General features: G+C 33.6%; 1 protein-coding gene across 1 annotated transcript; it reads right to left on the bottom strand.

Moving 5' to 3' along the window:
- Nucleotides 1-8,516: 8,516 nt before the first annotated feature.
- LOC144547133 (EEIG1/EHBP1 protein amino-terminal domain protein) lies at nt 8,517-12,428 on the bottom strand. Its single transcript, XM_078295725.1, has 2 exons — nt 10,092-12,428; nt 8,517-9,681 (listed from the first exon to the last, which is right to left on the bottom strand). Exons 1-2 carry the CDS (start codon nt 12,281-12,283, stop codon nt 8,586-8,588), a joined length of 3,288 nt encoding a protein of 1,095 aa, XP_078151851.1. The 5' UTR covers nt 12,284-12,428; the 3' UTR covers nt 8,517-8,585.
- Between the last annotated feature and the right edge of the window lie 265 nt (nt 12,429-12,693).

The raw sequence follows: 12,693 nt of genomic DNA, 5'->3' as shown, positions 1-12,693 counted from the left end.
GTCTCTCTCTCTATTCTCGCCTCTTTCTCTCTCCCTTGGTTTGAGTTGAATCTTTTTCGATCGACTTGTTAATTTTTCACTTTGGTTTGTAAGAGGTGTTCGTGCTTTGCACTTCATTCGCAGAGGTTATATCCCTCCGTTCTTTCTAGAACCGGAGCATTCCATTTCCCAATGAATGAAGACCCTTTTTTCTATTAAAAAAGGAAAAAAAAAGAAATTTCGCCTTCGGGAGACAACTATTACTTATACGGTTGTAAGTTGTAACAGAGAATTTTTTGTTATAAAATGTTGATACTGTTACTTTCATAAAGAATGTTAGTTATGTTAAAAAAGACATGGTCATGCTTTTTTTTTTATCACAAGCAGTCACTAGTATGATTCTAGAACTAGAGTTGTAAAATTTATTGACCGAAAACATGAACGAAACTCATAAATGGACAAATCCAGTTCGTTTCTACTGGAGAGGTGCAGTTCGTTTCAACTGGAACTCGTATTGGTCAATATAGCGGGATCTCGAAAATCGTTTCACAAACCAAATCGGCAGAAACACACAGAATTTGACAGGCATTGATGCAAAATTCCAAATCAATTTTCAAGTGATTTGAGATCCCTGCACGATTTGATTGACGGTAGATATCCATTTTTTATTTCGCTGATTTCTCCCAAATATATATATATATATTTATGTACAAAATATTATCGAAGAATGTTTTGATAGCCTAACCAGGGGATCTGCTGACACTTTTCATTGCTTATTACGTAGATATATTAAAAAATATATATTGATTACACCTGTAAAGAGCCGCAGCATAGCAGCAGCGCACAAAGTACTTTGGCATTTTTAAAATGGAGAACATTCTTAATTACAACCAAAAATAATAAAAATAATTAATTATATTGTATCCGTACGATTGAATTATGTTCTCTTTATTAATTAATCAGATGATGCCATATTTTTCACTTCTCATATAAAAGATATAACTTTGATGTTTTTGATGTGTAATGAAAAATATAAAACAAAATAATTTTTTTGGATTCCGCTATTGAGTTATTGTGCTATTAATTTTTAATATTTCGAAATAATATCTATTTTTGTCCCAAGTTTTTCTACATTCAAAGTGTATTTTATAGACATTATTTTATTTTAATTGTCTATGAAAGACTCTCGTCTAAATTTTAAACTACGACCTCCCATACAGAGAATATTGCCTTTTTGCCACGGACTAGACTAAATGTTGTTTCTTTGAAACGAAGTGTCATTAGATTGAGCACATAATTTTTTTTTTGGTACGATTAATATATAGTTTCAGCAATTATTTTTCGATGAATATATACCATTCTCATTCCTACGGATACAAACAGTCATATTTTTAATTTTATTTTTTTTGACAAAGAAAAATGAAGATCTAGCCTCCATATTTCATTAATAAGACACAAGATATGTCAAAAGATAAAGTTTAATTAAAAAAGACAGTCATATTTTTATGTGGTGCACAAGAATTAAGATGTGTCATTGGACCTCTTTATGTAATATATCTATCAATAATCATTTAGTGATTTTTTTTTATTTAGCTGTTCTAGCATGCATCTCACCTAATTTATTCACATATTCATTTGATATTTTGAAATTGAAGTACAAAACTAAAATGGTAGATGCGTTCTTTATTCCTTAAATAGTGAGTTGCATCGGTTTTGAGGACATCTTCTCTTCCATTAAATTATTTAAGAAAAAAAAAATATTGAAGTTTTAATGGTTTTATGAATCTGATTCAAATTTAATACACACCCTATCTAAATATTAATGGAGAACATATTTACAAGCTTTCATTTGTTAACTACACAATATTTTTAAAAATATTAAATGGATGTACAATAAAAGTTTTTATGTTGGATGTACACTAGATTTAATCATTTTATTTTCAACTAAAACCTTCTACTCTGTTTAGCTTGCAAGTTATAGCACTTTTCATTCAAAATATACATTAATATATGGGTTATATGTTAATTTTAATTGCACGACTATACAAAACTATTGCATGCTAAATTAGAAATTTTTTCTTTTAGTAGTTGTTCTTATTTCTAGTAGTTGTATTTGATGTTTTTCTTTCATACAAACATGATGTACTCAAAATTTTATTGTTCTAATAGAATTCACACCTAGACAGCCACTGTCAGATTTAAAAAAAAAAAACAGAGAGAGTGGGATGTCAAATTCAGCGGAACTGAATTGGCTTATATAGCTCTCGCTTCTGCTAAATTATTCAACAGAGTTAAGACTCTACTTTCACTAGATTATCCAGTGGAAATAGGCTTGTCAGTTTCCGTTGAATTATCTAACAGAACTAACCATGCATTCTGTTGGATATTCCAGCAATTTTTTTTTAAAAAACTGTAAATGCGTTGTTGTGTTTTTTAATGTGATTTATTTATATGTTATGAATAAAAATTTCGGACTTATTTAATTTGGTCCATTTTTTGTCGATTAAGAAAAAGTTGAAATTATATATTTTTCTTCAAGAGATTTGCTTTTGTGGGACAAAGATTCATGTCCATGTCAAATAAACAACTCAAAAAAAAAAAAAAAAAAATTGATTTGCGTGGTCTTATCCGTCTGCCGCGTTGAAAGATTATACATATATTTTAATTTTTTTTCTACAAATTCGATATGAGGTTTTGGCGATGCCCAAGAAAAAAAACATTTTTTAAAGGAAAAAAAGACTGTCATGATAAAAATAAAAATAAATAAAAAGGAACTGTACAAATATTTCTTCGTTTCTCCATTTGCCTGTTCTAAATTTTCTTCTCTTTCACTTCCTATTTGGTTGTTTTGTTTTGACTCTCTTTTTCTAATAAAATATGACATAGAAGAATTAAGCAGGAATTCAATAACTTGCTCCGTGTCGTAAAACAATTTGGTCACATAATTCAGAAAATATAAAAATCAATAATGTTTCTTAAAAAACAAAAAGATAAATAATTATTATAGAAGTCAATGACTATGCTTCGATTGTGCAAGTGTGTGGGGTCAAAAATAAACCTTGTATTAAAAAATACAAACAAACGAGTTCTGCCTAGTGGGGTCACAACATTATAATTTAATTGATTCTAATATAAGCAATTTTATATAGACTTAATTAGGTGGAATTTCATCTACCCTCAAAAACTTCAAAATTACATATTTCTCTATCTAAAATTCATAATATTATATTTATACTTCTGAACTTCAAACACTCACAAATTTACCTATATTAATGTTATTTTGATTAAAAGTCATTTAAATTTACAAAGTATCCATTTTAGTCTTCATTAAAAAATAAAAATATGTAGTATGTTTTAGAAAGATGTTAGTCTTCTAATTGTCTTGTCAATTTCACTCTGTTGCAGGTGCGGACAGACATTTTCTTAACTTCCTAATAAAGAAGTAGCATCACTTCAAGGGCAAATAGTTCATTTATTTACTTATGACGCTTACACAGTGACATTTAGGTTTTGTAAGTATCAGAAGTAAAGAAATGATCCATTTGCCCTTAGAAACCGATCAATTATAAGACTTGATATTTTATTGAAACATGCTACTAGTTTTTATTTTTATTTTAATGAAGAATAACATAGGTACTTTATAAATTTAAATGAGTTTTAATAGTAAAGACAATAAAGTGAGTAAATTTGTGAGTTTTTGAAGTTTAGAAGGGTAAATATGATATTATGAATTTTAGAGGGGGAATACGTAATTTCAAAGTTTTTGAGGGGTATAGATGAAATTTCCCTGATTAATTGGTCTTCTTTAGTGTTCCTTAAGTCGATTTTTTTTTTCATTTTTAATATATTATTGGCTCTTCTCTTTTTTTGAAATCCCGGTAGCAACTATTAGGTGTACAAATAAAAATAGATGTGTTTACAACTTCAGAAATCTAAAATTAAACCTCCTTTCTCTCAGAATTTTATAACTTAACCTCTACAACATTTCAACCACATTGAAGTCTCCTCCTTGATATCCCGCGCCAACAGCCATGGTGGTTTGAGCTGACAGCTCAAGATACAAGCATTTCGCTGTTTCCACACTCCCCAAAGAACGCACATAATTCGGGTCATCCAAACCCTCTTAGATTCTCTAACCAATACCTTGTACCGGGTCCAAGAGGCCTCCCACAACCCTTCTTTCGATACATCTAATTGTACCAATTGTCCCATGCATCCCCACACTTGTCTAGCATAATTGCAACGGAAGAACAGATGAAATGCAGATTCCACCAGATTCGAAGAGCACATTACACACGCTAGGTCACAAATGAATCCCCTTTTGACCATAACCTCGTGTGTGAGAATCTTATCATGTAACAATAGGCAAGTAAAAAAATTTACCTTAGAGGGAGCATAAGCACGTCATAAGTGTGCATGTTTCCATTGCTCACGGCCTCCTATAAGGAGAATACTGTAGATAGATGCAGATGTGTATTGACCACTACTACTACATCTCCAATTCAGCACATCCACATCACCTGATACACTTAGAGTAGGGATATCATCCATTGCATGAGATAGAATGATAGATCATCTTGTGAGCATCTCATTTAATGAAATAGACTGTTTAATAGGCCTGTGTGCACCATCTTTAAATGATCTAATAGGTGGCAGCCCCACAGAAAAGTTTTTACGGCTGTATTGGCTTTCTGTTCATAAAAGTTTTTACGGCTGTTCGCCTCACAGAAATTAATTAACCACTAGATAGCAATAGGAACTGCACAAGCAATTCAAATTGTAATATTTAAGAAATTTATTTATTGCTCTTAAAGTGTCCGTATAATCAATATAAATTTTGTAATACTTGTATCAAATTAGCATAAATTTGGTCGCTTTTTTTCTTAATTAATGCGGACTTGTAGTTGCATCCTAAGAAAAAGTAAGAGATAAAGTTAAAATCCTTATTTTTTTTCAGTTTTAAGTGATTATATCATGCAAATTATTATTTATGCAAAAATTGCATCTAATATGATTTCACTGGGAAATGATATTTTGATTTTTGGAAGAGATAAACTTCTATTTTTTTTTCAATGACATGAATGTCAAATCCTCAAGTGACTAAACTTTTCTGACACTGATGAAATTATAAACTCGAAATATATAATCTGTTTTGCTCTGACAATTAAAATTCATCTGACCACTTATAGTAGATAGCAATATCCTTCTTCTATGTAGGCTTTTCACCTGCCTGTCCAAAAAAAAAAAAAAAAAAGTAGAACTAAGGTGTTCTTAAGTTCACCAAGTTCATTGGTGAATTCAAATTTAAAATTTGTCAAAATCGACTTCAAATGATGAATCCGAACTGTTTAAACCCGTATTTTTTATGAGTGATGCATCTACATGTGAAAATTTCAAACATTCGAATTAATTTAGTATAAAGTCAAGTGGTTCAAATTAGAAGGTTAATAAATTAATTTTAATGCATTTTAACATTTTTTAACCATTTGACTCTATGCAAAATTAATTTTTTTTTACATGTAGACATATCACTTATAAAGTAGACGGATTTCAACGGTTTAGATTCGTCATTTAAAGCCGATTCATTTGATTCTATGAAAATTAATTCTTTTAGACTTAAGAACACCCTAGTTCTACTCTAAAAAAAAAATGTGAGTTTGATATGTTAATAATTAATAACAAAAAAATGTGGATTTGAACTCTAAATCCATATTCATGAGCACATGCCGAAATAATCATTACAAAACTTCAAAGACATTGAAAACTAGGATTGGTTTCTTCTTTTAGAATATCTGCATTTCTGCAATTGCAAGAAATTGAACTTATTTGCCACATCAGTAATTTAGCAAAAAATTTCACATTATTTTGAGAATGTATTCATCCCTGCAATTTTCAATTTCCCTGAGGTGAAAAAAGAATTAATTTTCATAATTAGCAAAAGAACAATCTTTTATAATTGTAGAGATAGAGTTATTTTTAGACAAATTGTTAATTTAATAAGTAGTTCACATTCCTACAATTGAAATTGTAAGTATTATATCAGCACTTGTAATTTCTTTACAACTGAGATGAAGGTACTCTTTGCATGTGATTTAAAATGAAGCACCAAATTGAACAGCATGATATATTAATTGGTTTTATTTTTATTTATTTTTCAAACGGTAGAATTGAACAAATTCCTCAATATCAATGACAGCTTCACACGGACATGACGATTATACGTGCCAAATAAAATAAAATAAATAATAAAGGAAAAATTAAATTAAAGAAGGTATCAAAGTGCAACAATGAAAATTCAAATAACTTGCCAAGAAATGCATTCGTCGGTTCTTTAGTGAGGCTATGGTAGATTGGTCCGTATTACGGATCTAATTTTTACATTTTTTTTTAATTTTTTTAGATTGTTAGAAAATTACTTGGTCTAAATGTTCTAGACTATTTAAAAGTAGTGATTTTATCGATCTAAAAAAAAAATCTAAAAAATGTAAATTTAATTGAATTTATTTGAATTTTGGAGGGTTAACTTAAAATAAGTACATGTGCAAGTAAATAAACTAGACCCACCAGATCATGTGACAAGATGGTAGGTAAGGAAATGATCTAGATATCACTTTTTTTTATATATATATAATACATTTAATTTTTGTAAAGAACCAATCAAAAAGAAAAGATTTTGTAGTTAACAGAAAATTATATATTTTTTTTCAATGGGGCGCGAACTTTTTATAGAAGATATTTTAGTTTAATTAGTATTTAAATAGAGAATCCAAAAGAATGGGGCATTTGTCAAATATCAATATCAGGTTAGACTCCGCATTCCGTAGCAGATTATTTATAGTTTTCTTTTCAAACTATATGATATTGCGGATTATCCTAGAATTCGTCGAATAAAAGATGTCAAATTAAGAATATACCCATTTATTATAGTTCATTATAGTTCAATTGATAGTTCGCAATGCACGTTGATACGGAAAAACCGCTCACATTTTTGTCTATCTTGGAATTTGCGCATCGACAAAAAAGCTGTTGTACATAGGTTCTTTTTCAAGCACCGTCGAATAAATACCAACATGACTTCAAAAAATATATATATATACCAACACCATATTAAACTGTATATAAATGATAAATCGTTATCATGTGTAAATTATGAAATCAGCATAGAACGATGAAATAAGATCCATACATATACTGTCTTCAGTACTGTGCGTTAAATATTTTTAACACATTTTCATAATTAATTAATTCCATGTGTATCCGCATCCATGGGATCTCACTTTTTTAAAAGTAGATTCATATCCCCGTTAATTTACATCCCATGTAATTCCATAACAAACGAAAATGCTCTAAATATCGACTTGATTAGAAAAATATTGAACTACTTTAATTGTAAAAATGCAACAAATATTTTTTAAAAGGAATTTAATTGGATTTCAAATTTAGAACTATGCATGTATATATATATATAGAGTTAGGCTGGGGTGCTATGGATAGCATAGTGGCCTCTATGCTACGGCTCAATATTCGAGTTTTCAAAATCCAAACGGTCAATCCGAACCGTTCATCTTATTCTCCATATTAATATCTGCTTGGAGACCAAATTTTACATTTTTCTGAATTTTTTTACTATTTATTAAGTATTTTACAAAATTGTTGATCCAACGGTGGCTGCACAAAACAGTAAAACCGTTGGATTAGCGATTTTCAAAGTGGCTTAATAAATAGTAAAAAAATTCAGAAAATTATAAAATTTGGTCTCCAAGCAGATATTAATATGGAGAATACGATGAACGGTTCGAATCGACCGTTTGAATTTTGAAAACTCGAATATTGAGCCGTAGCATAGAGGCCACTATGCTATCCATAGCACCCCAGCCTAACTCTATATATATATATATATATATATATATATATATATATATATATATATATATATATATATATATATATATATAGACACACACACATCAAGAAATTAAAATCATGTTGAATGAAGAATTTGTCTAATCAATAAATTTTACAAAGGTCTATTTGTAAAAGTGTTAAATAAATTATACTAATGTAAAATTATCATGCCTAACTTGCATGATACTCAAGAGGGTGTGACAAAACAAAAACAAAAATAGAAGAAATTTAATCCTACACAAACGGAGTTAATACACAAACCTCATCACATAGATGTGAATAATTCATACGATAATCTTTATAGCATTACTTATTGCAATAGAATATTATAACTTACTCTTTTACTATCTACTATGTTATTGTTGTCCATCGAATAAACCATTACATAATTTTTACCGTTGATACTTTTTACTTGGCAAAATAAATTTTAGTTATTCAATTTAAATAATACGGAACCTTGACGAGTTTAAACTGCTGAAATCACACCTGAGTAAAGATGACCTCCCTGCTTCACCACCTCAATTTTTAAGAGATGTAGGTACTAAAGACGAATAAAGAAGGAAAAAAAAAAAAAAGGACTGGACATTGAAGGCAACCAAAACTAGAACCTTTTACAAAGGACAAATAGAAACTTTAGAGCAGTTCATTTAATAAAACAACAAAAGAACAGACTTAACTACACATGAATCTGACAAGCTTGCTCATCTCATTCTACCGGCCTTACTGGACAAAAAAATATTTGGGTTCCTTTTAGATCCATTACCAGAGGAAATGCTCCAGAGGGTGTCCCCTTTACCCGGTTTGGCACTAGAGTTATTACCCACCTTGGAATTCAATAACGGGTGCTTATTCCCCTTGCCCATACCCGCAGCTATCAACCACCTTGACCCGGATTGTTGTTGCAAAGCATTATTCCAAGGGTTCTTCTTATCAGGTACATGTTCTGGCTCAGTTTTAAAACCTGCAACATGCACCTCATTTATTTTATATTGAGCAATAGGAGCTGCTTCTTCCTCTTCTACCTTCTTTGTGTTCTCTTCTATGACCAATTCTTTATTTTCAGTTTTTCTCTCTTCATCCATTTCTATGCCAACTTTAAATAGAACATTACCGTAAACTTTGGGTTTAGGTGGTACAAAAACCCGCTCTACTTGAATCAGTGCAAGCATGGGTGCCCCAACAGGTTCAAAATTCCTAAGCGGGTCCCGCAATTGGACCATAATGGCGACTGTGAAATTATTACCCAGCAAGCCCCACCTCCTACTGCCTCTCTTCCCCTTCTTTTGTCCATCATGGACCAAGTTCACAGAATTTGCATGGTGTGCAGCCAAAATCTTAGCCGTTCGATCAGTTATCTCTCCCTCCTCTTCGATTAAACCAGAATCGAGCTTCATCCATTCATCCAGTGTAAGAGATAAACCCATTAAACCATCTACATCTTCTCCCTCTTTTGATTTGATATCCAATAGTTGCAAACCGGCAGTGCCTTCTAAACCTAGAGAGAGGGCATTTTGGGAAATTTTTCCTTCCAAGGCTGATATCTCCCCAATGGATTGAGGAGTGATGTTTGATGGGGCCTCTTCATCAGACATGCCAGACTGGATACGGAGGCCTTCAATGGATAAAGCCTCAATCTTCTCCATTGCTAAAGGGGCAAGGTCCTCAAGTGAGACATACTCTGATGATGCCTCCTCACCTCCTGTGTAGGCAGACGAATCAAAGCTCTTGCCCTTCTTCCACATAGAATTGGAGGTGTCCTTGGGAAAACAGTCACTACTACTCTCCAACATGCTTGGTCTGAACAAAAAAACAAAAAAAATGTAAGAAATAAAAAAAAGATCTGTAATTCTTTTATTTTTCCTTTTTTTTTCTGGAACATGAAAAAATTATGAAATTAGACAGCTAAAATATATGGCACTTCAATAAGGAAACATAAAACGAAAATTAATCCTAAATAACCTAAGGGGTCACTATTGCAGAAATGGTCCAGGGTACACCAGTACCAGCAAATTGACAAAATGACAATGGTATGCCAGTTATGCCAGTTACTACATATGGTTGTAGGGATCTTTTTGGTACATTTTATATTCAAACAATGGCATCAAAATCTGCCATAACAAATTAACAATGGATCATAAACCTTTTCCTACAAGACAAAATTTAAAGAACTCATAATTAGAAAATATTACAAAGAAAGTCTGTAGTACCTATTGTAAGACTCTTCCAACGAAGGCCCTGCTTCCCAGACAACCTGTTGCATGGTCTTTCCTGTAATATCCTCCAACGGCATGAGCTTACTTGCTTGCCTGGACAGCTTCTCAATCCCAACCAAGGCCAACTTTTGCAAAATGTCCATAATACCCCCACCCATCTCAGCTGGCACCACAATCGGGGATGATGCTTGCATGAGCAAACTACCTCCATTCTTTGAATTTTTAAATACAGCAGGGTTCATTGACCTAAGAAAGCCCCCACCTTTCGTCTGAACAAAGGGTCCCACACCTTCAGCAAGTGGAGGCAGGTCAATTGGACCTTCCGATGGTAAATGGATTGGGCTACCAAAGCCAGTACCCTTACTAGGACCCGCAGGAGGAGAATCATAAAATGGATTCTTGTCTAACCCAAATTTGCGCATCAACGCCTCAGTTTCCACATCTTCTAGTAACTTGGCCCTTGAAATTGGCATTTCAGCTTCGGCTTCTTGAATAAGTGATGTAAAATCAAAACCAAAATCATCTTCTTCAATTTTGTTTATCCCAATTTCTAAACCTTTCTCAAGAGAATCCTCAATTCTAGTGCCACATTCAGTTTCATTTGAATCATCTTCATAGTCTAGGTCAAAAAGACCACTGCCTGTGGCTAATGATTCCTTCTCAAACTGTCTCAGAAGGCGCTCTCTTGGTGAATCTGAGTCTGGGTCACTATCAGATCCTAAACCGAAGGGGCTATGATCTAAACCCAGCATGGTAAGAAACTCACTAGCCACGGACTCAGTCGCAGCATCTAAACTACGCGACCTCTTCAAGCTAGGAGAATCAGAGCTAGGATTTATGTCCTCTTGTGTCAGATTTCTGTGTAGTTTGTTATTTTCCTCTAAATTTGGGGATTTGAGATATGAGAGATTTTCAAAAATTGATTCAAGTTCTTCCAAAACATACTCTTCTGACTCTTGTGTTGTTGGATTATCTTCCAAGACTTGGTCCTTTTGAATAAACCCCTCAGTTTTGGTATCTTTGTCTTCTTGGTCCTTGGTTTCAACCGCAACTCCTTGCTCAATTACTGTAAATTCAGTGTTATTATCAACCGAAGAATCCAACTCAAACTGATTCATTGGCACCACAGAAGTGCAATATTTAGGTTCGGGAGAACTATCATCTACCACCTCCTTTTTACCGAAATCTGATTCATTATCCAATTGCTTTGTGCCGATTTCCACTTCACCATGCACCCGTTCACCTTTTTCACATTTTTTCTCACTTTCCTTTTTAGGAGAAGATCCAGAAACTACTGGTTTTACATATGGCAGTAATTCATGTAGCATTTTCACTTCCTCTATAGAACGAGATGTACTCCTGCCTCTAACAAAACTAGGCAAAGACCTCTCCTTTTCCATTTTACTGGGCTTCACATTCAAAATTTCACCAATTCTTTTTTCTCTGTTCTCTCTACCACCAATTAAAGAATACCCAAAACTTAAATTGAGTTTAGCACCATGGGCCCTACCTGTAAGTCGGAAACTCGTACTCCACTTTCCCTTTTGCTCTCCATCTCCCTCTTCTTCATCCATCTTACTCTCGGCCTCAAGCTCGGCAATGGTCAGAGGAAGCAACCGGGTTAGATCCACTGTATGTCGGCCTAAATCCGTACCAGCACATGTGACATGAATTGAAAATTGCCTGGCCTCATACTTGGCCGCATGTGTCTTCGACACAGAAGATTTTGCATAAATTGTAGAACGGTAACTCAAGGTCTCATAAAACTGGGCCAACCCGCGGGATGACTTCGCGGGTCGAGTAGAGAGAGAAGGGGACGAAGAGGAACTTGAAGGATGGAAGTGTACGGACAGAGAGGAACCTTCTAGAGAGGAGGGAAGTGACTCAATCGCTTTTACATGGAGAGAGAAGATACAGTCGAAGCGCCTCTGGCCGATGTGGGAGAGAGACTTCAGAGATCGCCATATCGAAGGCTTAGAGGTTGGATTTGATTTAGAGCTCGATCGGACGGCGGAGGGAGGCGGAGGTAGGGATCGCCGGTTGGAATTTAATCGGGACTTAGAAGGAGGGTTGAGAGAGAGTGCCTTGCTTAGGGTTTCTATGTCGTGGAGAAATCTAGCGTCGCCAGAGGAGGAGCTTGCGGCGGAGGTGGAGGTGGTTTTACCGGAAGGAGGTTTTCCGGCCATAGGAAGTATAGCAAGTGGCGAGTGGGAACCACTTACAGTAAAATGACTTTCGGGCTATTTGCTCCGATTTGGGTAGGTGGTAGCATATCTTCTTGGTTTGTTTAATGAGAGAGAAACAAGGCGGATGCCTCGCGTGCATTCAAGTTTTGTTTTTCTTTTTTGCTTTGCTGTGTAATGGGTTTAGCATTATACTTTAGTTGTACACTTGTACTATTGTGAGATGAATCCCAATCCTCTGAAGTACCTTAAATTTGAGTTTAGATTAAGATCGTCGATCAGAATCCGGGTCAATCCGTTCGATGGAAATCATGGAATGCACGCTATTCGTGCCTAATCACATTGGACGGTCCAGATCTAAACTCAAAATTTTAGTTAACTCAGATTATATGAATTCCTGTGGAGTGAGATTT

Source organism: Carex rostrata, chromosome 31, assembly GCF_964058835.1.
Source record: "Carex rostrata chromosome 31, lpCarRost1.2, whole genome shotgun sequence".
Taxonomy (NCBI): domain Eukaryota; kingdom Viridiplantae; phylum Streptophyta; class Magnoliopsida; order Poales; family Cyperaceae; genus Carex; species Carex rostrata.
The sequence above is the reverse complement of the archived record's forward strand: the minus strand, read 5'-3'. Positions and strand labels throughout refer to the sequence as shown.